We start from the raw sequence: 27,066 nt of genomic DNA on the forward strand, positions 1-27,066 counted from the left end.
AAGATAATCAGGTCCCGCATGGGGCTTACAGTCTAAGTAGGAGGGAGAAGAGATCTTGAAACCCCACTTTGCAGAATAGGAAACGGAGGCACAGAGAAGTTAAGTGACTTGCCCAAAGTCGCACAACAGACAAGTGGCAGAGCTGAGATTAGAACCTGGGACCTTGGACTCCCAGGCTTGTGCTCATTCCACTAAGCCACGCTGCTTCTTGGAGGAGGTGCGATTTTAGTAGGACTTTGAAGGTGGGAGAGTGGAATATAAGATGCTTTCAGGCAAAGATGAGGTCTACCTATCCTATTATACCTTCCCAAGTGCGATGTATGGTGCTCTGCACGCAGTTAAGCGCTCTTATGGGTATCATCATCAATCGTATTTATTGAGCGCTTACTATGTGCAGAGCACTGTAGTAAGCACTTGGGAAGTACAAATTGGCAACATATAGAGACAGTCCCTACCCAACAGTGGGCTCACAGTCTAAAAGACTGTATCATCGATTGATTGTCAAGATAGCAGGGAAGGCGATAAGGTGTTGGTTAGTAGGATCGGAACTGAGGACAGGTAAAGGAGCAGGAAACAAACCTGATGTCAGCCAATCGATGGTATTTCTTGAGCGCTTACTATGTGCAGAGCACTGTATTAAGCGCTTGGGAGAGGATAGCACAATACAATTGGCAGGCACGATCCCTGCCCACAGGGAGCTCACGGTGAGAGTTAAAGCACGTTATTTTCTCCGAGCTCCCTCTCTACTCTTCTTCCCAGCTCCTCTCTGCAATTGGGAACGCCACATGTGAGAAAAATAGGGAAACGGGAAATATTGCATTGTTCATTGTATGTCTGGCCCTGTGGCCTCTCCCTGTCTGGGTATGACGGGCAGATGCGGGGTAGGGCCAGGGTCTCCTCCCAACAGGGATGGCCCCAAGCTTGTTGGATGTTTAGTGACTCGCTTCCACCCCCGGGGTGGCTGGGGACTCTCTGCTCCTCGGCCCTCCGGCTCTGGGGGAGACACTTGCCTCACCTGCCTCCCGGTCGATCGTCAGTCATCCGAAATTGCCCTCGCCCTGACCCTAGCTTCGCTGAACAGCGGGTCCTCTGAGGTCACGGAGCCCTGAACGATTATCCGATCGGCCCAACCGTCAGAGTGGCCCCAGCCCTCTCCCTCCCTCTAAGCTCTCCCCCGACCCCTCAACCCATCATCCCGTCCCGACCCCTAACTCTCCCACAAGCCTCACTCACCTCCAGGATCTGGCGGTAAGAGCGGAGGAGGCTGTGGGTGGGCACTGGAAGGGAACAATAAAGAAGGACAATAGCTTCGGGTGGGAGAACACCCAGGCTTTCGGGCCCCCGGCCCCCACGGCGACACGCAAGAACATGCCACTGCAGGTGAGGGCAGGCGTGTGGGGCCGTGTTCCCTCCACGCCCGGCTGGCCACATTCCTGAGATACAGCGGAGGAGAGAGCAGGCCCCAAGAGAGCCCCAGGCCCCAGTTGCCCACGAGATCGATCCCCTGACCCAACTTGTTGAGGGCCAGACCCTGGGCCCGGCTCCAGAAGCCCCGGGACCCCGGCAGCAGCCGGAGAAGTCCGGGGGTTTCCCAGCTGGACCCAGGTACCTGGAGCTGAGGGGCCAGATGTGGATGAGGGCCTGGACTTTTAGACTGTGAGCCCACTGTTGGGTAGGGACTGTCTCTATATGTTGCCAACTTGTACTTCCCAAGAGCTCAGTACAGCGCTCTGCACACAGTAAGCGCTCAATAAATACGATTGATGATGGACCAGGAGGTACAAATGGTGAAGGGGGCTCCATTATTATCTCGCCGTTCCTGACATCTGCAGAGTGCTGACTTTGCGCGACGGGCTGTACCAAGCACTGGGGAGAGGTATAAGGGTAATGAATAGCCCATGGTCCCTGGCCCTCAGGCAGCTCTCAGTCTAAAGATCACAGGGGGTGGGGCCCGATGCCAACCTTTCATGTGGGCGTCTGGCCCCGGCCCCAGCCGTAAATCTGGCCCGGGTATTGTCTCGGGTCCCGGTCCCAGGCATCCTGGGCCAGGCCTCCCAGCTCTTTTTATTTTCCAAAAGCATGTGGGGGCCGGGTGGGACTCTCCTGCCCGCCCCGCCTCAGCTGACCCCTCCCTTCCCCTCCCCTGCTCTGTCCCTTTTATAAAGCCTGTGGGCCAGAGGGGCAGACCAAACCCCTGTCCGTCATAATGGCAGGTCCTCTGCTACTCCCCAGGTCTCCCAGACCTCCTGGCCTGGTCCTGTTTGGCCTGCTGGCGCTCTGTCTCCTGCTGTCCCCGGGTGAGTCAGTGCCCCCGATGCCCGGGTTTGGGTTCTGGCTTGGCGGGGAGGACCGTTGGGCCGGGCATCTGGGTGCAGGGAGAGCTGGGGGAGAAGGAAGGATGCTTTGAGTGAGGTGGGGGAACTAGGAGCCAAAATGGCGGGACTGGGAAAAGTCGGGGAGTGGGATGCCCGGATCTGGGGGGTCGCAGGCCCAGGTCAGACAGAGCTGGGAAGCAAGCAGCCTTGGTTCTGGACGGAAGGACAGGATGCCTGGGTTCGGGGGTCAAAATGCATAGTGCAGAACCCCTGGCTTTGGCGGGGAACAGGGCCTTAGGGTGAGACTCGGGGAGGGGGGCAGGACCCCTGGGTTCTGAGGGCCTAGGGGTCGTGCGGACAGAGCCGTTGTCTCTCTTCAGGAAGAGAATAATAATAATAATATTATTAGTCCGCTAATCTCCTCACCGTTAGGCCTCGTTCTCGCCTGTCCCGCCATCAACCCCTGGCCCATGTCATCCCCCTGGCCCGGAATGCCCTCCCTCTGCCCATCTGCCAAGCTAGCTCTCTTCCTCCCTTCAAGACCCTGCTGAGAGCTCACCTCCTCCAGGAGGCCTTCCCAGACTGAGCCCCTTCCTTCCTCTCCCCCCTTCCTCGCCCCCCTCTCCATCCCCCCCACCTTACCTCCTTCCCTTCCCCAAAGCACCTGTATATATGTACATATGTTTGTACATATTTATTACTCTATTTATTGATTGATTTATTTTACTTGTACATCTCTATTCTATTTATTTTATTTTGTTAGTACGTTTGGTTTTGTTCTCTGTCTCCCCCTTTTAGACTGTGAGCCCACTGTTGGGTAGGGACTGTCTCTATATGTTGCCAACTTGGACTTCCCAAGCGCTTAGTACAGTGCTCTGCACACAGTAAGCGCTTAATAAATACAATTGATGATGATGATGATGATGTTGCCAACTTGTACTTCCCAAGTGCTTAGACCAGTGCTCTGCACACAGTAAGCGCTCAATAAATACGATTGATTGATTGATTAATAATAATAATGGCATTTATCAAGCGTTTATTATGTGCAAAGCACTGTTCTAAGCGCTGGGGATGTTACAAGGTGATCAGATTGTCCCACAGGGGGCTCACAGTCTTAATCCCCGTTTTACAGATGAGGTAACTGAGGCACAGAGAAGTGAAGTGACTTGCCCAAGGTCACAAGAGTAACCACAGGGCCGGCAGCCCTCACAGCCCCGAGGCCTGCAGGAAAGGAGCCTATCATCGTCATCATCAATCGTATTTATTGAGCGCTTACTGTGTGCAGAGCACTGTACTAAGCGCTTGGGAAGTACAAATTGGCAACATATAGAGACAGTCCCTACCCAACAGTGGGCTCACAGCCTATCTGGCAAGCCAAGGACCCCTCCTCCTTCTCCATACCTCCGAGCGGAAGAGAAGGGGGGAAGAGGGGAGCCAGCCGGACAGCCCCTGTTGGGGGGGGGGGCGGAGGCGGAGAAGGGGTGGGAGAACCCGGGATCCCGAAACTGGGTTTGTACATATTTTTTACTCTATTTATTTATTTATTTATTTTATTTGTACATATCTATTCTATTTATTTTATTTTGTTAGTATGTTTGGTTTTGTTCTCTGTCTCCCCCTTTTAGACTGTGAGCCCACTGTTGGGTAGGGACCGTCTCTAGATGTTGCCAACTTGGACTTCCCAAGCGCTTAGTCCAGTGCTCTGCACATAGTAAGCGCTCAATAAATACGATTGATGATGATGATGATGATGACAGGGCAGGACTCGGGTACTGGCTTGTCCCGGGACCCAGGCTGCCGACCTCCCGGTCTCCCGCACTCTCTAACCCACCGCACCCCCAGCCGAGGCCCATCCCAGGATCCAGGCGTCCTGCTCTCCAGTCCCTACCCTTGCTTCTGGTCTCCCAGGTTCTCATTCTATAATAATGATGGCATTTATTAATAATAATAATAATAATGATGGCATTTGTTAAGCGCTTACTATGTGCAGAGCACTGTTCTAAGTGCTGGGGGGGATACAAGGTGATCAAGTTGTCCCACGTGGGGCTCACAGTCTTAATTCCTATTTTACAGGAGAGGGAACTGAGGCTCAGAGAAGTTAACTGACTTGCCCAAGGTCACACAGCAGACATGTGGCGGAGCCGGGACTCGAACCCATGACCTCGGACTCCAAAGCCCGGGCTCTTTCCAATGAGCCACGCTGCAAGTGACCTACGTGGGGCTCTTGCTATGTGATAATAATGGCTTTCGTTAAGCGCTTACAATGTGCAAAGCACTGTTCTAAACGTTGGGGTAGATACAAGGTGGTCAGGTTGTCCCACGTGGGGCTCACAGTCTTAATCCCCATTTTACAGATGAGGTAACCGAGGCTCAGAGAAGTTAAGTGACTTGCCCGAGGTCACACAGCTGACAACTGGCAGAGCCGCGATTTGAACCCATGACCTCTGAGTCCCAAGCCCGGGCTCTTTCCACTGAGGCACGTTCTCTATCCCATCGTGGCTTGGAAGGCCATTCAGGCTTCCCAGTGGTTTCTCTGTCTGACGGCCTTTGGTGGCACCAACTGACCTCTCCGGCCTCAAGAAATCATAATTGTGTTATCCGTTAAGCGCGTTGACTATATGCCAGGCACTGTACTAAACGCTGGCATAGATAACAAGGTAATTGGGTTGGCCACATCCCGTCTCACATGGGGCTCACAGTCTTAATCCCCATTTTACAGATGAAGTAACTGAGGTGCAGAGAAGTGAAGTGACTTGCCCAAGATCACGCAGCAGACAAGCTCTGGAGCCGGGATTCAGTGTGGCCTAATGGAAAGAGCCCGGGCCTGGGAATCGGAAGGACTTGGGTTCTAATCCTGGTTCCGACACGTTTCTGCTGTGCGACTTTGGTCAAGTCACGTCACTACTCTGTGTTTCATTTACCTCATCTGTAAAACAGGGATTGAGACTGTGAGTAGTGTGGGACATCATCATCATCAGTCGTATTTATTGAGCGCTTACTATGTGCAGAGCACTGGACTAAGCGCTTGGGAAGTACAAATTGGCAACATATAGAGACAGTCCCTACCCAACAGTGGGCTCACAGTCTAAAAGGGGAAGACAGAGAACAAAACCCAACATACTAACAAAATAAAATAAATAGAATAGATATGTACAAGTAAAATAAATAAATAAATAGAGTAATAAATATGTACATACATATATACAGGTGCTGTGGGGAAGGGAAGGAGTTAAGAAGGGGGGGATGGAGAGGGGGATGAGGGGGAGAGGAAGGAAGGGGCTCAGTCTGGGAAGGCCTCCTGGAGGAGGTGAGCTTTCAGCAGGGCCTTGAAGGGAGGAAGAGAGCTAGCTTGGCGGATGGGCAGAGGGACAGGGACTGTGTCCAACTGATCAACGTGTATTTACCCCAGCGCTTAGTACAGTGCCTGGCACATAGTAAGAGCTTAACAAGTACCATTAAAAGAATAATAGGAGCCAGCTTGTCCAGTGGGATAGGGCCAAGGGCCAGCCCCTCGTCCCCATCCCCAAATCAGGTCTTACCTGTCCCAGAGCCCAGGCGTCCTGGTCTCCGGCCCCTGTAATTACCGGCCCAGCTCTGCCCCGCTCTCTCCCCTGTCATCACTCCGAGTCGCTTCCCGGCGCTGGGGCCGCTTTATTGCCTGCGTCGCGTCCCTCCTCGGATGGGGAAACTGAGGCGAGAGGCGGGGTTGGGACCTACCCAGCTCGGGAGCCGGTCTCTGACCGCCGGGCCTTCAGCTCTCGGGCCCTAAGGACCCATCATCATCATCATCATCATCAATCGTATTTATTGAGTGCTTACTATGTGCAGAGCACTGGACTAAGCGCTTGGGAAGTACAAGCTGGCAACATATAGAGACAGTCCCTGCCCAACAGTGGGCTCACAGTCCAAAAGGGGGAGACAGAGAACAAAACCAAACATCCCAACAAAATAAAATAAATAGAATAGATATGTACAAATAAATTAAATAGAGTAAAAAAATATGTACAAACATATATACATATATACAGGTGCTGTGGGGAAGGGAGGGAGGTAAGATGGGGGGATGGAGAGGGGGACGAGGGGGAGAGGAAGGAAGGGGCTCAGTCTGGGAAGGCCTCCTGGAGGAGGTGAGCTCTCAGCAGGGCCTTGAAGGGAGGAAGAGAGCTAGCTTGGCGGAGGGGCAGAGGGAATCATCAGAGGGACCCAGGCGCCCTGTCCCTCCTGGCCCCAGCTCCTTCCCCTCTGGGCGAGCCTGGGGGGTTGGGGTGGTGGGGGGCGGATATTTGGGGGGGATCCTGCTTCCCCGTAGGCAGGGCGGGGTGATGTCGGTTTCTTGCCCCCCCAGGCCACCCGCTGAGCTGCGAGGTTTGTAAAGGCCCTGGGCCTTCCTGCTCTGGGAAGCTCAAGACCTGCGAGGGCGGGAAAGACGGCTGCGTGGTCATCGTGGGAGAAACCGTTACAGGTGCCGGATGCCGGGTGCGGGGTGAAGGGATATAATAATAATAATGGTAGCATTTATTAAGCACTTACTATGTGCAAAGCACTGTTCTAAGCGCTGGGGGGGGGGTTACAAGGTGATCAGGTTGTCCCACGGGGGGCTCACAGTCTTCATCCCCATTTTCCAGGTGAGGGAACTGAGGCCCAGAGAAGTGAAGTGACTTGCCCAAAGTCACATAGCTGCCAGTTGGTGGAGCCGGGATTCGAACCCACGACCTCTGACTCCAAAGCCCGGGCTCTTTCCACTGAGCCACGCTGCTTCTCGTGGTCCCTGAAGCGAGGGACCACGCGACTTCAAAGAGGGGCGGTGGGGCAGGGCACCAAGGGCTTAGCTGGGTGGCCCTCGCCGTGGAGGCCGGGGATTGTCCGCATCTCGCGTCCCTCCTCAGAAGGGGAAACTGAGACAAGAGGAGGGGTTATTATCAGTATTGTATTTGTTCATTCATTCATTCAATCGTATTTCTTGAGCGCTTACTGTGTGCAGAGCACTGGACTAAGCGCTTGGAAAGTACAGTTCAGCAACAGATAGAGACAGTCCCTACCCAACAACGGGCTCACAGTTTAGACTGTGAGCCCGTTGTTGGGTAGGGACTGTCTCTATGTGTTGCCAATTTGCACTTCCCAAGCGCTTAGTACAGTGCTCTGCACATAGTAAGCGCTCAATAAATACGATTGATGATGATGATGATGATAGAAGGGGGGAGACAGACAACAAAACAAGTAATAATAACAATAATAATGTCGGTATTTGTTAAGCGCTTACTGTGTCCCAAGCACTGTTCTAAGTGCTGGCGGGGGCGGGGGGGGGAATACAAGGTGATCAAGTTGTCCCACGGGGGGCTCCCAGGCTTCATCCCCACTTTACAGATGAGGGAACTGAGGCCCAGGGAAGTGAAGTGACTTGCCCAAAGTCACACAGCTGACAATTGGATTTGAACCCATGACCTCTGACTCCCAAGCCCGGGCTCTTTCCACTGAGCCACGCTGCTTCTCTAGACATGCATCAATAGCATCAAAATAAATAAGCAGAATTATAGATATAAATACATCACTTACTATGTGCCAAGCACTGTTCTAAGCCCTGGGGCCGATGCAAGGTCACCAGGTTGTCCCACGTGGGGCTCACAGTCTTCATCCCCATTTTCCAGATGGGGTGACCGAGGCACAGAGAAGTTAAGTGGCTTGCCCAAGGCCACACAGCAGACGAGCGGCGGAGCCGGGATTAGAACCGGGATTAGAACCCACGACCTCTGACTCCCAAGCCCGGGCTCTTTCCACTGAGCCGCGCTGCTTCTCTAGACACGCATCAATAGCATCAAAGTAAATAAGTAGAATTATAGATATAAATACATCACTTCCTATGTGCCAAGCACTGTTCTAAGCCCTGGGGCCGATGCAAGGTCACCAGGTTGTCCCACGTGGGGCTCACCGTCTTCATCCCCATTTTCCAGATGGGGTGACCGAGGCACAGAGAAGTTAAGTTGTGCCCAAGGTCACACAGCAGACAAGTGGCAGAGGCGGGATTAGAACCCAGGTCCTCTGACTCCCAAGCCCGGGCTCTTTTTATTAAGCGCCTAGAACAGTGCTTTGCACATAGTAAGCGCTTAATAAATGCCATTATTATTATTATTATTAAGCCAAGCTGCTCCTCTGTGGGTTGGGACCCACCCAGCTCAGGAGCCAGTCTCCGACCGCCGGGCCCTCAGCGGGGATTGTGAGGAGGGGAGGGGGAGGCCTGCGTTCTGTGACTCAGTTTCCCTCTCGCCAGGTGGCCGGAAGTCACTGGACACGTTCAAGGCCTGCGTCAAGTTCAGCGACTGCCACTCGGGCTTCATCTCGACCACCATGGGGCCCCGGGATTACCTGGTTTCCAACTCTCGGTGCTGTCAGAGCGACGGCTGTAACCGTGAGACCCTCCCTGGTGGGTCCCTTCCTTAGCCGGGTCCCAGACCTGCCTCTCCGCCCGTTCGGACCTAAGTGTCCCCCACTCCCGGTTGTCCCCTGAATTGGTCGCATCCTGGTCGGAGACCTCCTCCCATTCCTTCGATTGTATTTATTAAGCATTACAACGTGCAGAGCGCTGTACTAAACGCTTGGAAGTGGACCCTGCAACAAGAAGCAGACACATTCATCACCATCATCAATCGTATTTATTGAGCACTTACTATCAATCAATCAATCAATCGTATTTATTGAGCGCTTACTATGTGCAGAGCACTGGACTAAGCGCTTGGGAAGTACAAATTGGCAACACCTAGTGGCAGTCCCTACCCAACAGTGGGCTCACAGTCTAAAAGGGGGAGACAGAGAACAAAACCAAACATACCAACAAAATAAAATAAATAGGATAGAAATGTACAAGTAAAATAAATCAATAGAGTAATAAATATGTGCAACCATATATACATATATACAGGTGCTGTGGGGAAGGGAAGGAGGTAAGATGGGGGCATGGAGAGGGGGACGAGGGGGAGAGGAAGGAAGGGGCTCAGTCTGGGAAGGCCTCCTGGAGGAGGTGAGCTCTCAGTAGGGCCTTGAAGGGAGGAAGAGAGCTAGCTTGGCGTAGGGGCAGAGGGAGGGCATTCCAGGCCTATGTGTAGAGCACTGTACTAAGCGCTTGGGAAGTACAAATTGGCAACATCTAGAGACAGTCCCTACCCACCAGTGGGCTCACAGTCTAAAAGGGGGAGACAGAGAACAAAACCAAACATACCAACAAAATAAAATAAATAGGATAGAAATGTACAAGTAAAATAAATAAATAAATAAATAGAGTAATAAATATGTGCAACCATATATACATATATACAGGTGCTGTGGGGAAGGGAAGGAGGTAAGATGGGGGGATGGAGAGGGGACGAGGGGGAGAGGAAGGAAGGGGCTCAGTCTGGGAAGGCCTCCTGGAGGAGGTGAGCTCTCAGCAGGGCCTTGAAGGGAGGAAGAGAGCTAGCTTGGCGTAGGGGCAGAGGGAGGGCATTCCAGGCCTATGTGCAGAGCACTGTACTAAGCGCTTGGGAAGTACAAATTGGCAACATCTAGAGACAGTCCCTACCCAACAGTGGGCTCACAGTCTAAAAGGGGGAGACAGAGAACAAAACCAAACATACTAACAAAATAAAATTCCCTACTTAGAGAGCTCTCCTGCTCTTGCCCCACAGCGAAGCGAGTCATTTTCCTTTGGGTGTGATCCTTCCGCCATCCCCAGAACCAGTCGGAGGTTATTTTTTAAAATGGTATTGATTAAGTGCCTACTCTGGGCCAGGCACTGTACTTAGTGCCGGGTCTAATCATCATCAATCGTATTTATTGAGCGCTTACTGTGTGCAGAGCACTGTACTAAGCGCTTGATCAGGTTGGACACAGTCCCTGTCCCACCTGGGGCTCGCAGTCTTAACTCCCATTTTACAGATGAGGGAACCGAGGCCCAAAGAAGTGAGGTGACTTGCCCAAGGTCGCCCAGCAGGGCTAAGCTAGGATTAGAACTCAGTCCCTTCTAACGCCCAGGCCCATGCTCTAACCATTAGCCCACACTGAGGGCTGATTGACCGTATGTTCGGTTTTGTTCTCTGTCTTCCCCTTTTAGACTGTGAGCCCACTGTTGGGTAGGGACTGTCTCTATATGTTGCCAATTTGTACTTCCCAAGCGCTTAGTACAGTGCTCTGCACATAGTGAGCGCTCAATAAATACGATTGATGATGATGATGATGAGCCTGGGATCAGAGGGGTGGGGCCAGACCTCTCCCCGCCCCTTCCCACTTTATTAGATTTATGTTATATTTATTTTTATTATTTCTCTTAATGTCTTCTATTAAAGAAATTAATAATAATGATGGCATTTGTTAAGCGCTTACTATGTGCAAAGCACTGTTCTAAGCACTGGGGGGATACAAGGTGATCAGGTTGTTCCACGTGGGGCTCCCAGTCTTAATTCCCATTTTACAGATGAGGTAACTGAGGCACAGAGGAGTTAACTGACTTTCCCAAAGTCACACAGCTGACAGTTGGCGGAGCCGGGATTTGAACCCGTGACCTCTGGCTCCAAAGCCTAGGCTCTTTCCACTGAGCCACACTGCTTCTCTAATACTATTAAGACATGTCTTCCCCCTCTAGACTGCCGTGGGCAGGGAATGTGTCTGTTCTATTGTTCATTCATTCATTCAATCGTATTTATTGAGCGCTTACTTTCATTCATTCATTCAATCGTATTTATTGAGTGCTTACTTTCATTCATTCATTAAATCGTATTTATTGAGCGCTTACTGTGTGCAGAGCACTGTACTAAGCGCTTGGGAAGTACAAGTTGGCAACATATAGAGACAGTCCCTACCCACAGAGCGCTTACTTTCATTCATTCATTCATTCAATCGTATTTATTGAGCGCTTACTTTCATTCATTCATTCATTCAATCGTATTTATTGAGCGCTTACTGTGTGCAGAGCACTGTACTAAGCACTTGGGAAGTACAAGTTGGCAACATATAGAGACGGTCCCTACCCAACAGCGGGTTCACAGTCTAGAAGGGGGAGACAGACAACAAAACGAAACATATTAACAAAATAAAATAAATAGAATAAATATGTACAAGTAAAATAGAGTAATAAATACATACAAACATAAAATAATAATAATAATAATAATAATAATAATAATAATAATAATAATGCCATTTGTTAAGCGCTTACTATGTGCAAAGCACTGTTCTGTTATAGAAGCAGTGTGGCTTGGTGGAAAGAGCACAGGCTTTGGAGTCAGAGGTCGTGGGTTCAAATCCCGGCTCCACCACTTGTCAGCTGTGTGACTTCGGGCAAGTCACTTCACTTCTCTGTGCCTCAGTTACCTTATCTGTAAAATGGGGATTAAGACTATGAGCCCCACGTGGGACAACCTGATCACCTTATAACCTTCCCAGCGCTTAGAACAGTGCTTTGCACATAGTAAGCACTTAATAAATGCCATCATTATTATTATTATTATTATTATTATTCTAAGAGCTGGGGGGGATACAATGGGATCAAGTTGTCCCACGTGGGACTCACAGTCTTAATCCCCATTTTTACAGATGAGGTAACTGAGGCTCAGATAAGTGACTTGCCCAAGGTCACACAGCAGACTTGTGGTGGAGGCAGGATTCGAACCCCTGACTGCTGACTCCAAACCCCGTTCTCTTTCCACTGAGCCACGCTGCTTCTCTAATAATATTAAGACATGTATTCCCCCTCTAGACTGCTGTGGGCAGGGAATGTGTCTGTTCTATTGTTCTATTATTCCCCTTCCCACAGCACCTGTATAAATGTTTGCACATATTTATTACTCATTTATTTTACTTGTACATATTTACTATTCTATTTTATTTCGTTAATATGTTTTGTTTTGTTGTCTGTCTCCCCCTTCTAGACTGTGTTGGGTAGGGACCGTCTCTATATGTTGCCAACTTGGACTTAGTCCAGTGCTCTGCACACAGTAAGCGCTCAATAAATACGACTGAATGAATGGATAGAAGGGGGAGAACAGTTACGGTCCTCTCCCAAGCACTCAGTACAGTGATCTGCAGCACACAGTAAGCGCTCAATAAATCTGACTGACTTCCCATTGGACTCTTCCACCCCCAGCGCCCACCAACAACCGGACGGAGAACGGACTCAGGTGTCCGGGCTGCATGGTCCCCTTCCAGGACAGCTGCTCGGGGAAGGAGATGGCGAGCTGCGTCGGCACGGAGACCCACTGCATCTACTTCGCTGGGACTGTGCAGGCCGGTGAGGGCCGGGTCTGGGGGCGATGCCACCGAGGGACGGCCCGGTGCCCCCCAAGACAGAGTCTTAGACGGCATAGAGCGTGGGATGCAGGCGGGTGGGTTGGGAAGGGGGCACCAGGGATGAGTGGGAAGGCCCCTTCCTCCCTGCTTCCCCACTTCAGGAGTGATGGAATTCGTTAAGCGCTTATTATGTGCCCCCCAAGACAGAGTCTTAGACGGCATAGAGTGTGGGATGCAGGCGGGTGGGTTGGGAAGGGGGCACCTGGGAAGAGTGGGCAGGTCCCTTCCTCCCTGCTTCCCCACCTCAGGAGTGATGGAATTCGTTAAGCGCTTATTATGTGCCCCCCAAGACAGAGTCTTAGACGGCATAGAGTGTGGGATGCAGGCGGGTGGGTTGGGAAGGGGGCACCTGGGAAGAGTGGGCAGGTCCCTTCCTCCCTGCTTCCCCACCTCAGGAGTGATGGAGTTCGTTAAGCGCTTATTATGTGCCCCCCAAGACAGTCTTAGACGGCATAGAGTGTGGGATGCAGGCGGGTGGGTTGGGAAGGGGGCACCTGGGAAGAGTGGGCAGGTCCCTTCCTCCCTGCTTCCCCACCTCAGGAGTGATGGAATTCGTTAAGCGCTTATTATGTGCCCCCCAAGACAGTCTTAGACGGCATAGAGTGTGGGATGCAGGCGGGTGGGTTGGGAAGGGGGCACCTGGGAAGAGTGGGCAGGTCCCTTCCTCCCTGCTTCCCCACCTCAGGAGTGATGGAGTTCGTTAAGCGCTTATTATGTGCCCCCCAAGACAGTCTTAGACGGCATAGAGTGTGGGATGCAGGCGGGTGGGTTGGGAAGGGGGCACCTGGGAAGAGTGGGCAGGTCCCTTCCTCCCTGCTTCCCCACCTCAGGAGTGATGGAATTCGTTAAGCGCTTATTATGTGCCCCCCAAGACAGTCTTAGACGGCATAGAGTGTGGGATGCAGGCGGGTGGGTTGGGATGCAGGCGGGTGGGTTGGGAAGGGGGCACCTGGGAAGAGTGGGCAGGTCCCTTCCTCCCTGCTTCCCCACCTCAGGAGTGATGGAATTCGTTAAGCGCTTATTATGTGCCCCCCAAAACAGAGTCTTAGACGGCACAGAGTGTGGGATGCAGGCGGGTGGGTTGGGAAGGGGGCACCAGGGATGAGTGGGAAGGTCCCTTCCTCCCTGCTTCCCCACCTCAGGAGTGATGGAATTCATTAAGCGCTTATTATGTGTCACGCACTGTTCTAAACGCAAAGTAGATACAAGCTAATTAGTAATAATAATTGAGGTATTTGTTAAGCGCTCACCACCTGTCGGGCACTGTTCAAGCGCTGGGGTACATACGGGGTAATTGGGTTGGACACAGTCCCTGCCCCACAGTAGGGCTCACTGTCTCCATCCCCATTTTACAGATGAGGTAACTGAAGCCCAGAGAATCAATCAATCGTATTTATTGAGTGCTTACTGTGTGCAGAGCACTGGACTAAGCGCTTGGGAAGGACAAGTTGGCAACATCTAGAGACGGTCCCTACCCAACAGTGGGCTCACAGTCTAAAAGGGGGAGACAGAGAACAAAGCCAAACATACTAACAAAATCAAATAAATAGAATAGATATGCACAAATAAAATAAATAAATAGAGTAATAAATATGTACAAACATATATACATATATACAGGTGCTGTGGGGAAGGGAAGGAGGTAAATGAGGTGACTTGCCCAAGGTCACCCAGCAGACAAGCGGAGGAGTTAATCATCATCATCATCATCATCAATCGTATTTATTGAGTGCTTACTATGTGCAGAGCACTGTACTAAGCGCTTGGGAAGTACAAATTGGCAACATATAGAGACAGTCCCTACCCAACAGTGGGCTCACAGTCTAAATGGCATTTATTAAGCGCTTACTATGTGCAAAGCACTGTTCTAAGCGCTGGGGAGGTTACAAGGTGATCAGGTTGTCCCATGGGGGGCTCACAGTCTTAATCCCCGTTTGACAGAGGAGGGAACTGAGGCCCAGAGAAGTGAAGTGACTTGCCCAAAGTCACACAGCTGTCAACTGGAAGAGCCGGGATTTGAACCCATGACCTCTGATTCCAAATTCCGTGCTCTTTTCCACTGAGCCACGCTGCTTCTCTTGGGATTAGAACCCAGGGCCTTCTGATTCCCAGGCCCATGGTCTATCCACTAGGCCACACTGCTTCCCCGCTTCTGTGGAAGTCGTAGTATTGCTAGGCAGCATGGCGTAGTGGATAGAGCACGGGCCTGGACATTGGGTCATGGGTTCTAGTCCTGGCTCTGCCACTTGTCTGCTGGGTGACCTTGGACAAGTCACTTCACTTCTCTGGGCCCCAGTTATCTCCTCTGTAAAATGGGGATTGAGACTGTTAGCCCCACGAGGGACAGGGACTATGCCCCACCCGATTTGCCTGTATCCACCCCAGCCCTTAGTACAGTGCCTGGCACAGAGTAAGCACCTAACAAATACCATCATTATTATTAATTCATTCGATTGTATTTATTGAGCGCTTACTGTGTGCAGAGCACTGAACTAAGCGCTTGGGAAGTCCAAGTTGGCAACATCTAGAGACGGTCCCTACCCAACAGTGGGCTCACAGTCTAGAAGGGGGAGACAGAGAACAAAACAAAACATATTAACAAAATAAATAGAATAAATAGGTACAAATAAAATAGAGTAATAAATACATACAAACATATATACAGGTGTATATATATATATATACAAGTATACATATACATGTATAGATATATACATATTCATTCATTCAATCGCATTTATTAAATACATACAAACACATACACAGGTGTATATATACAAGTATACATACGTATGTATAGATATATACATATTCATTCATTCAATCGTATTTATTAAATACATACAAACATATACACAGGCGTATATATACAAGTATACATATATGTGTATAGATATATACATATTCATTCATTCAATCGTATTTATTAACTACATACAAACATATATACAGGTGTATATATACAAGTATACATATATATGTATAGATATATACATTTAGACTGTGAGCCCACTGTTGTGTAGGGACTGTCTCTATATGTTGCCAATTTGTACTTCCCAAGCGCTTAGTACAGTGCTCTGCACATAGTAAGCGCTCAATAAATACGATTGATGATGATGATGATGATTCATTCATTCAATCATATTTATTAACTACATACAAACATATATACAGGTGTATATATACAAGCATACATATATATGTATAGATATATACTTATTCATTCATTCAATCATATTTATTGAGCGCTTACTGTGTGCAGAGCACTGGACTAAGCACTTGGGAAGTACAAGCTGGCAACATATTATTAAGCGCTTACTATCATCATCATCATCATCAATCGTATTTATTGAGCGCTTACTACGTGCAGAGCACTGTACTAAGCGCTTGGGAAGTACAAATTGGCAACATATAGAGACAGTCCCTACCCAACAGCAGGCTCGCAGTCTAAAAGGGGGAGAGAGAGAACAAAACCAAACATACTAACAACAGAAAATAAATAGAATAGACATGGACAAGTAAAATAAATAAATAAATAAATAGAGTAATGCAGAGCCCTCTTCCAAGTGGCGGGGAAGAATTCCCAGGGGGGAATTCGACACGGTCCCCGTCCCTCGGGCCTCCAGGTATCATCAACACCAAGTTTGCCTCGCGGGGCTGTGCCACGGAGACCGCGTGCCAGGTGCGGGAGAACGTGGAAGTGCCTTCGGCCACGTACACCTACCGCCTCAAGCAAGCCGACTGCCAACCTGCGCCGCGACCCCCGGGCCGGGCGGAGAAATGAGACCCAACTCCAAGGCCGACCCGCGTCCTCCCGGATCAATAAATTCAAAATCAGAGCTCCAGAGACTCCGGTTCCAATCATCATCAATCGTATTTATTGAGCGCTTACTAAGCGCTTGGGAAGTCCAAGTTGGCAACCTAGGGAGACGGTCCCTACCCAACAGTGGGCTCACAGTCTAAAAGGGGGAGACAAAACCAAACATGCAATCCCGCCGCTTCCCCCCAAACCGGCCGCTCCGTGGCCTTTCCAGGCCTCAGTATCCCCCACTTTCTCCCCTCCCCGTCTCCGGCTTCGCCATGGGAGCGTCAGGGGTCGAGAAGCAGTGTGGCTCAGTGGAAAGAGAACGGGCTCGGGAGTCGGAGGATTTGGGTTCCAATCCCCGCTCCTCCACTCATCTGCTGCGTGACCTTTGGCAAGCCACTTAACTTCTCCAGGCTTCATCTGTCTAATGGGAATTAATAATAATGATGGTATTTGTTAAGCACTTACTATGTGCAAAGCGCTGTTCTAAGCGCTGGGGTTGATACAAGCTAATCAGGTTGTCCCACGTGGGGCTTACAGTTTTAATCCCCATTTTACAGATGAGGTAACTGAGGCCCAGAGAAGTGAAGTGACTTACAGCCGATAAGTGGTGCAGCTGGGATTAGAACCCATGACCTCTGACTTCCAAACCCGGGCTCTTTCCACTGAGCCACGCTGCTTCTCTAAATAATAAGGGCATTCGTTAAGCGCTTACTATGTGCCAAGCACTGTTCTAAGCGCTGGGGAAGATACAAGGTGATCAGGTTGTCCCAGGTGGGGCTCACAGTCTTCATCCCCGTTTTCCAGATGAGGGAACTGAGGCACGGAGAAGTCAAATGACTTGCCCAAAGTCACACAGCTGATCAGTGGCGGAGCCAGGATTAGAACCCACGACCTCTGACTCCCAAACCCGGGCTCTTTCCACTGAGCCACGCTGCTTCTCTAAATAATAAGGGCATTTGTTAAGCACTTACTATGTGCCAAGCACTGTTCTAAGCGCTGGGGAAGATACAAGGTAATCAGGTTGTCCCGAGTGGGGCTCACAGTCTTCATCCCCATTTTCCAGATGAGGGAACTGAGGCACGGAGAAGTCAAATGACTTCCCCAAAGTCACACAGCTGACCAGTGGCGGAGCCAGGATTAGAACCCACGACCTCGGACTCCCAAGCCCGGGCTCTTTCCACTGAGCCACGCTGCTTCTCTAAATAATAAGGGCATTTGCTAAGAGCTTACTATGTGCCAAGCACTGTTCTAAGCGCTGGGGAAGATACAAGGTAATCAGGTTGTCCCAGGTGGGGCTCACAGTCTTCATCCCCGTTTTCCAGATGAGGGAACTGAGGCACGGAGAAGTCAAATGACTTGCCCAAAGTCACACAGCTGATCAGTGGCGGAGCCAGGATTAGAACCCACGACCTCTGACTCCCAAGCCGGTGCTCTTTCCACTTTGCCGTAAGACTGCGAGCCCCATGTGGGACAACCTGATTACCTTGCATCTACCCCAGTGCTTAGAACAGTGCTTGGTGCATAGTAAGAGCTTATCAAGTACTGTTATTATTATTATTATTATTCTCTTTGGCCCATCCCGCTGCTCTCTCCCAAAAACCAGCCAAATTCCAAGCCCGGGATGGGCTGCCAGGCTTCCTCTCTGTTCCCAACCCTGGCTGGGGCTGGTCCGAGCCTGGGCATGAGGCCTCAGGGCTGTCAGCCGGGTCCCGCTCCGGTGTGGGGCAACAGAACCGCCCTGATAATAATAATAATAGCATTTATTAAGCGCTTACTATGTGCAAAGCACTGTTCTAAGCACTGGGGAGGTTACAAGGTAATCAGGTTGTCCCCCATGGGGCTCACAGTCTTCATCCCCACTTTACAGATGAGGTAACTGAGGCCCAGAGAAGTGAAGTGACTTGCCCAAAGTCACACAGCTGACATTTGGCAGAGCCGGGATTTGAACCCATGACCTCTGACTCCAAAGCCCGGGCTCTTTTCCATTGAGCCACGCTGCTTCTGATGGTATTTGTTAAGCGCTTACTATGTGCGAAGCACTGTTCTAAGCGCTGGGGGGGGGATGCAAGGTGATCAGGTTGTCCCAGGCGGGGCTCACAGTCTTCATCCCCATTTTCCAGTTGAGGTAACTGAGGCCCAGAGAAGTTAAGTGGCTTGCCCGTGGTCACACAGCTGACAAGCGGCAGAGCCGGGATTCGAACCCATGACCTCTGACTCGCAAGCCCGCGCTCTTTTCACCGAGCCACGCTGACTTCTCTGTTCCCTCACCCGCCCCCCGTCTTTACCGGGGGCTCCACCCCAGAGCCAGCCGCGCTGCAGCCCCGAGAGCCATCCCTTTTGGCGCCTGCCTCACGGCCGCCTCTTCTCTGTCCTGAGATGGGCACATAGTAAGCGCTTAATAAATGCCATCATTATTATTATTATGGGCCTTCCAAGCCTTCTCCTGCCTGGAAAGCTGTTCTCTTTCGCTGGTACCCAAAGTCCACGACTCCTTCCCGCTCCCTGGGCTCCAACCCAGAGTCGGGAGCACCCCAATGATCCAATCAATCAATCAATCAATCAATCGTATTTATTGAGCGCTTACTATGTGCAGAGCACTGTACTAAGCGCTTGGGAAGTACAAATTGGCATCACATAGAGACAGTCCCTACCCAACAGTGGGCTCACAGTCTAAAAGGGGGAGACAGAGAACAGAACCAAACATACCAACAAAATAAAATAAGTAGGATAGAAATTTACAAGTAAAATAAATAAATGAATAAATAAATAGAGTAATAAATATGTACAACCATATATACATATATACAGGTGCTGTGGGGAAGGGAAGGAGGTAAGACGGGGGGATGGAGAGGGGGACGAGGGGGAGAGGAAGGAAGGGGTTCAGTCTGGGAAGGCCTCCTGGAGGAGGTGAGCTCTCAGCAGGGCCTTGAAGGGAGGAAGAGAGCTAGCTTGGCGGATGGGCAGAGGGATTGGGGGCATTCCAGGCCCGGGGGATGACGTGGGCCAGGGGTCGATGGCGGGACAGGCGAGAACGAGGTACGGTGAGGAGATCAGCTGCGGAGGAGCGGAGGGTGCGGGCTGGGCAGTAGAAGGAGAGAAGGGATCCAAGCGACGGGGATGGAGGTTGGGGGGCTTTTTATTGAGGGGATCCAACTCCCCGCCTGGTCTGGAGCCGACGACCCTGGGGTCCCTCCCCACACCCACCTTCCACGGCCCGCAGCCCCCTCATCCTCCACCTTCCTCATGCTGGATCCTTCCCCTCAGTGCCCCTCTCGGGGCCCAGGAGTCCCCAATTCAGGCCCTGAAGAGCCCCGGGGCCAGCCGGCCGGTGGCGAAAAGGGGTCTGGAGTAGACTGTGAGCCCACTATTGGGTAGGGACCGTCTCTATATGTTCCCAACTTGTACTTCCCAAGCGCTTAGTACAGTGCTCTGCACACAGTAAGCGCTCAATAAATACGATTGATGATGATGAAGGGTCGGGTGCCACAGGGCCCGGGAGGCGCAGGCCTCGGTGCCTGCCGGAGGACAAGGAACAGCTCACCGGACGGCAGCCCCTCTCCCCCCCCCAGGGGCAAAAGCCTTCTCCCCTGCAGCCCCCCAATCCCCGAGGTGCTAGAACCTTCTTCTCTGCAGGCCCCCCAACATCCTCGGCCTGCAAGAGCCTCATCCGAGATCCGGACATAAGTGGTGAAGGGGGGGGGAGAAAGGGGAAGAGCAAAGGGAGCGAGTCAGGACAACGCAGAAGGGAGTGGGAGATGATGATGATAGTGGCATCTGTTAAGCGCTTACTATGTGCAAAGCACTGTTCTAAGCGCTGGAGGGGGATGCAAGGTGATTAGGTTGTCCCACCTGGGGCTCACAGTCTTAAACCCCGTTTTACAGATGAGGTAACAGGCTCAGAGAAGTTAAGGTCACACAGCAGACATGTGGCACAGCCGGGATTAGAACCCATGACCTCTGACTCCCAAGCCCGGGCTCTTCCCACTGAGCCACGCTGCTTCCCTGAGATGAGATGAGGAAAAGGGGGGCTTAGTCTGGGAAGGCTTCGCCCCCTCCTTCCCCTCCCTTGTCGGGGCATCCCGTCCCAAGGTCCCGCTCCGCCACGAAGCCCAAGGCGCGCTCCTCCCCAGCCTCCGGTTGCCCTCCCTCCCACCCAGGCCTGCAGACGGATGGACAGATGGACGAGGCAGGGGCTCCGGTTGGCCAGTCCCGGCAGTTTTATTTTCCACGACGCTCTGCCCCCGCCAAGGTTGGGTGGATCGGGGCCCTCAGGACTCCGGGGCCTCCGGGTGGGCCCCCAGCACCGCCTCGGCGTCGGCCTGCAGCTCGGCCAGGCCCTGACTGAGGACCCCGTGGGCGGCCCGGTAGCCCAGCCCGCCGGTGGCCACCGCCCCTCCCATGGGGAACAGGAAGCCCAGGGCCCCCAGCAGGACCCCCCCAGCGCGGCCCTCGCCCGCCCAGCCCCTCAGCCGCTCCTCCACCGCCTCGCGGGTGGCACCGTGGGACAGGGCGGAGCGGGCCAAGGCCGCCAGCGTGCCCGGGGGCAGCCCCAGGGCTCGCTCCCTGCGGGCCAGGACCCCCGGCTCCAGGCCCAGCTCCCGAAGGTACTCGGCCAGCTGACCCCTCAGCAGGGCCACGTCGCAGGCCCAGCCCAGCCCCGGCACGGGGGCTGTGGCGGCCAGGCTGGCCAGCAGGGCCGGGCGCCAGGCCTGCCCTCTCAGGGCTTCCGCTTTGTCCCGGGCCCCGGTGGGGGAGGCCGGAGGCAGGGCGAGGAGCAGGGCGGTCGCCTGGGCCGGGGCGAGAGCCCGGCGGAGGGCCTCCTGGAGGCCGGGCAGACCTCCAGGATGCAGAGGGAAGGCCGTGGGGGGCGGCTCGGGGTCCTCCCCACCCAGGACCTCCCAGCTCTCGTCATCGGGGCCCTCCGGCCCGCCGCCGGGCCCCGGCCCCACCCCGTCTGTCCGCACGTGGAAGCAGGGGGTGCCCGCCTCACTCAGCACCTGCCCCTGGGCCACCTCTTCCGGCCCCGGCGGGCCGGGGGACACGAGGACCACGGCGTGGCAGCGCGGGTGGGCGTCCTCGGGGGGCCCGGCGGGCAGCGCCCACAGCACCACGTTCGGGTGGTCGGGGACCGGGTAGGGGACCGGCCGGGGCGGGGGCTCGGCCGGGGCGGCCCCTTCGTCTCCCTCCCCCAGGCCCCGCAGGGCATCCAGCACGGCCCCGGCCCCCTCGCCCACCACCCCCAGGTCTACCTGGGCACTCCCCAGCCGCTCCAGGCTAGCGCGGACCCAGGACAGCACAGCCTCTAGGCCTCCGGCCTCGAAGGCCTCCCGGACGGCCGCCAACTCCTCCTCACCCAGCACCTCGAAGCCCTCCTGGGCCGGTGGGAGCACCCTGAGACGAGGTAGAGAAGGGGTCGGGGTGTGAGGGGGACAGAGGGAGGTCTTGCGGTTTGGGGGGAGGCGGGGGAAGTCCCGCCGAGCGCCTCGCCCAGTCCCTTCTCCTGCACAAAGGGCGGCAAGGGCTTTGAGCAGGAGGCAGGGCTGTGCCAACATCACATCCACCGTGGGCGGGGAGAGCACCCATCTTGGGATCCGGGGGGTCCTCTCAGTTCCAAGGTGGAGGCTCCCCAGGGGGCGGGGGTCTCGAGGACTCAAGCCCGGATCCCGAGGACCCGAGCGATGTGGGATTTGGCATCCCTGGGCACTAGGGCCAAGGACCTCGGGAAGGGAGCCGCTGACCTCCTAGGCCGAGATCTGGGGCTCTGGGGAAGAATAATAATACCACCAATAATGTGACAGTATTTGTTAAGTGCTAGGCACTGTACTAAGCGCTGGGGTGGATACAATCAAATCAAGGTGGACACAGTCCCTGTTCCATGTGGGGCTCTGGAGAGGAATAATAATACCACTAATAATGACGACGGTATTTGTTAAGCGCTTCCTTTGTGCCAGGCACGGTACTAAGCGCTGGGGTCGATACAATCAAATCGAGGTGGACACGTTCCCTGTCCCATGTGGGGCTCTAGGGAGGAATAATAATACCACTAATAATGACGACAGTATTTGTTAAGCGCTTTCTTTGTGTCAGGCACCGTACTAAGCGCTGGGGTGGATACAATCAAATCGAGGTGGACACAGTCCCTGTCCCATGTGGGGCTCTGGGGAGGAATATAATTCCACTAATAATGATGACAGTATTTGTTAAGCGCTTCCTTTGTGCCAGGCACCGTACTAAGCGCTGGGGTGGATACAATCAAATCGAGGTGGACACAGTCCCTGTCCCATGTGGGGCTCTGGGGAGGAATAATAATACCACTAATAATGTGACAGTATTTGTTAAGCGCTTCCTTTGTGCAAGGCACTGTACTAAGCGCTGGGGTGGATACAATCAAATCGAGGTGGACACAGTCCCTGTCCCATGCGGGGCTCTGGGGAGGACTAATAATACCACTAATAATGACGACAGTATTTGTTAAGTGCTTTCTTTGTGCCAGGCACTGTACTAAGCACTGGGGTGGATACAATCAAATCATTCACTCATTCAATCGTATTTATTGAGCGCTTACTGTGTGCAGAGCACTGTACTAAGCGCTTGGGAAGTACAAGTTGGCAACATATAGAGACGGTCCCTACCCAACAGTGGGCTCACAGTCTAAAAGGGGGAGACAGAGAACAAAACCAAACATACTAACAAAATAAAATAAATAGAATAGATATGTACAAGTAAAACAAATAAATAAATAAATAAATAAATAGAGTAATAAATATGTACAAACATAAATACATATATACAGGTGCTGTGGGCAAGGGAAGGAGGTAAGGCAGGGGGGATGGAGAGGGAGAGGAGGGGGAGAGGAAGGAGGGGGCTCAGTCTGAGAAGGCCTCCTGGAGGAGGTGAGCTCTCAGTAGGGCCTTGAAGGGAGGAAGAGAGCTAGCTTGGCGGATGTGGGGAGGGAGGGCATTCCGGGCCAGGGGGATGATGTGGGCCGGGGGTCGACGGTGGGACGGGCGAGAACGAGGCATGCTGAGGAGATTAGTACTGTACTTGCACTTCCCAAGCGCTTAGTACAGTGCTCTGCACACAGTAAGCGCTCAATAAATATGATTGATTGATTGATTAGCAACAGAGGAGCGGAGGGTGCGGGCTGGGCTGGAGAAGGAATCCCGGCTCAACCGCTTGTCAGCTGTGTGCCAAGTCACTTAACCTCTCTGGGCCTCAGTTCCCTCATCTGTAAAATGGGGATTAAGACCGTGAGCCCCACACGGGCCAACCTGATCACCTTGCATCCTCCCCAGCCTCTAGGGCAGTGCTTTGCCCATAGTAAGCGCTTAACCAATACCAAAACTATCATTATTATTAACACATATCCTCCTTTTCAAGCCGATTAATGTCCCTAAATACGATGGACGGAGTGAAGCGACCCCTTCTCACCTCTCCAGGGCGGCCACTTCTGTCTCCAGGGCGGCTCTGAGCGCTGCCCACTGGGCCCCACGGGGCTGGGCGCCGGCCAGGACGAAGGTGGGGATGGAGTCCAGGCCTGCGGTGGCCAGCTGCCCGCGGGCCCGGGTCTCCTCTTCATCCTCGCCCTCCTCGCCATCCTGGAGGCCGAGGGTCAGCACGGCCAGCACCGGGGTCCCCCGGGCCAGGGCGGCCCTGCCAGCCTCTGCCAGCTCCTCCCCCGGCCCCCCTGGCAGGACCAGGACCAGCACATCAGCCTGAGCTGCCCAAGGGCCCGGGGCATTGGGTGGGCAGCTCAGCTCACCCAGGAAGAGCCCCGGGCCCGCGGGGAACAGGCTGGGGACCCCGGTGTCCGGCTCCCTCGTGTCCGGCCGTCGCAGGGCCCGGATCAGCCGCGACTTCCCCGACCCCGGGGGGCCCAGGAACAGGGCGGTCACGTCCCCGCCGGGGGCAGGCATGGCTGGCAGGGCTGCGGAGAGAGATGGACAAGCGCTCAGCACCCGGGACTCGCTCAAAAAGTAGGACTGACCAAAAGGAGGAGAAGGGCGAGGTCCCCTGCCCCCCAACCAGGGTCCACGGGAAATCTGGGACATCCTTATATCCCCCCCTCCAGCGCTTAGAATAGTGCTTGGCACATAGTAAGCGCTTAACAAACACCATCATTAACAACAGATGCCCCCCCAGTGCTTAGAACAGTGCTTGGCACATAGTAAGCGCTTAACAAATGCCATCATTATTAAGATACCCCCCAGCTCCTAGAACAGTGTTTGGCACATAGTAGGCCCTTAACAAATGCCATCATTATTAACAGATGCCCCTCCAGCGCTTAGAGCAGTGCTTGGCACATAGTAAGTGCTTAACAAACGCCACCATTATTAACAGATGCCCTCCCAGCGCTTAGAACAGTGCTTGGCACCTAGTAAGCGCTTAACAGAGCTTAGAACAGTGCTTGGCACATAGTAAGTGCTTAACAAATGCCATCATTATAAAGATACCCCCCAGCACTTAGAACAATGCTTGGCACATAGTAGGCCCTTAACAAACGCCATCATTATTAACAGATGCCCTCCCAGCGCTTAGAACAGTGCTTGGCACCTAGTAAGCGCTTAACAGAGCTTAGAACAGTGCTTGGCACATAGTAAGCGCTTAACAAATGCCATCATTATAAAGATACCCCCCAGCGCTTAGAACAATGCTTGGCACATAGTAGGCCCTTAACAAACGCCATCATTATTAACAGATGCCCTCCCAGCGCTTAGAACAGTGCTTGGCACCTAGTAAGCGCTTAACAGAGCTTAGAACAGTGCTTGGCACATAGTAAGCGCTTAACAAATGCCATCATTATAAAGATACCCCCCAGCGCTTAGAACAATGCTTGGCACATAGTAGGCCCTTAACAAATGCCATCATTATTAACAGATGCCCCCCCAGCGCTTAGAACAGTGCTTGGCACATAGTAAGCGCTTAACAGCGCTTAAAACAGTGCTTGGCACATAGTAAGCGCTCAACAAATGCCATCATTATTAAGATACCCCCCAGCACTTAGAACAGTGCTTGGCACATAGTAAGCGCTTAACAACTGCCATCATTATTAACAGATGCCCCTCAGCGCTTAGAACAGTGCTTGGCACATAGTAAGCGCTTAACAAATGCCATCATTATTAACAGATGTCCCCCCAGCGCTTAGAACAGCGCTTGGCACATAGTAAGCGCTTAACAAATGCCATCATTATTAACAGATGCCCCCCCCAGCGCCTAGGACAGTGCTTGGCACATAGTAAGCGCTTAACAAATGCCAACATTATTAACAGATGCCCCCCCCCCCCCCAGTGCATAGAACAGTGCTTGGCACACAGTAAGCGTTTAACAGCGCTTAGAACAGTGCTTGGCACATAGTAAGCGCTTAACAAATGCCATCATTATTAAAAGATACCCCCCCGCGCTTAGAACAGTGCTTGGCACATGGTAAGCGCTTAGAACAGTGCTTGGCACATAGTAAGCGCTTAACAAATGCCATCATTATTAAAGGATACCCCCCAGCGCTTAGAACAGTGCTTGGCACATAGTAAGCGCTTAATAAATGCCATCATTATTAAAAGATACCCCCCAGCGCTTAGAATAGTGCTGGGCACACAGTAAGCGCTTAGAACAGTGCTTGGCACATAGTAAGCGCTGAACAAATGCCATCATTAGTAAAAGATACCCCCCAGCGCTTAGAACAGTGCTTGGCACATAGTAAGCGCTTAATAAATGCCATCATTATTAAAAGATACCCCCCCAGCGCTTAGAACAGTGCTTGGCACATAGTAAGCGCTTAACAAATGCCATCATTATTAAAAGATACCCCCCCAGCGCTTAGAACAGTGCTTGGCACATAGTAAGCGTTTAACAAATGCCATCCTCCTCCTTATTATTGTTATTATTATCCAAAGAACGAACCCGACAAACAGCTGAGGTTGGCCGGGCGGCTGTGGCTCCGCCCCCCCCGGAGGACGGCCTGGAGGAGGCGGGCCGTGGGAGGGCAAAGGGGCGGGACTGCACCTTGCGGGGATGGGCTTGGACCAGTGACGTCATTTTGGTGCAGTGACGTCACGGGCTCTGGACCCGGGAACCCCCGCCCCCTCTATAATAATAATAAAAAATAATAATGATAATGGTATTTGTTGAGCGCTTAACTCACCAAGAGGCCTTCCCAGACTGATCCCCCTTTTTCCTCTCCTCCTCCCCCTCCCCACAGCACCTGTATATAAGTTTGTACAGATTTATTACTCTATTTCACTTGTCCATATTTACTAATCTATTTATTTTGTTAATGATGTGCCTCTAGCTTTACTTCTATTTATTCGTCTAATAATAATAATAATAACAATGATAATGGTATTTGTTGAGCGCTTAACTAACCAAGAGGCCTTCCCAGACTGATCCCCCTTTTTCCTCTCCTCCTTCCCCTCCCCACAGCACCTGTATATAAGTTTGTACAGATTTATTACTCTATTTATTTCACTTGTCCATATTTACTGATCTATTTATTTTGTGAATGATGTGCCTCTAGCTTTACTTCTATTTATTCGTCTAATAATAATAACAATAACAATGATAATGGTATTTGTTGAGCGCTTAACTCACCAAGAGGCCTTCCCAGACTGATCCCCCTTTTTCCTCTCCTCCTCCCCA

At 52.4% G+C, this 27,066-nt stretch overlaps 2 protein-coding genes across 2 annotated transcripts; one reads left to right on the top strand and one right to left on the bottom strand.

The window, feature by feature from the left end:
* Positions 1-2,205: 2,205 nt before the first annotated feature.
* On the top strand, positions 2,206-16,466 carry LOC119946145 (phospholipase A2 inhibitor and LY6/PLAUR domain containing). Its single transcript, XM_038767576.1, has 5 exons — positions 2,206-2,297; positions 6,661-6,777; positions 8,581-8,733; positions 12,424-12,567; positions 16,253-16,466. The coding sequence occupies exons 1-5, from the start codon at positions 2,207-2,209 to the stop codon at positions 16,408-16,410; spliced, it is 663 nt and encodes a 220-aa protein (XP_038623504.1). The 5' UTR covers position 2,206; the 3' UTR covers positions 16,411-16,466.
* A 4,162-nt stretch (positions 16,467-20,628) lies between these two features.
* On the bottom strand, positions 20,629-26,373 carry IRGQ (immunity related GTPase Q). Its single transcript, XM_038767280.1, has 3 exons — positions 26,332-26,373; positions 23,866-24,361; positions 20,629-21,825 (listed from the first exon to the last, which is right to left on the bottom strand). The coding sequence occupies exons 2-3, from the start codon at positions 24,348-24,350 to the stop codon at positions 20,703-20,705; spliced, it is 1,608 nt and encodes a 535-aa protein (XP_038623208.1). The 5' UTR covers positions 24,351-24,361; positions 26,332-26,373; the 3' UTR covers positions 20,629-20,702.
* Between the last annotated feature and the right edge of the window lie 693 nt (positions 26,374-27,066).

The sequence above is a fragment of the Tachyglossus aculeatus genome, chromosome 26, assembly GCF_015852505.1.
Source record: "Tachyglossus aculeatus isolate mTacAcu1 chromosome 26, mTacAcu1.pri, whole genome shotgun sequence".
Lineage (NCBI taxonomy): Eukaryota > Metazoa > Chordata > Mammalia > Monotremata > Tachyglossidae > Tachyglossus > Tachyglossus aculeatus.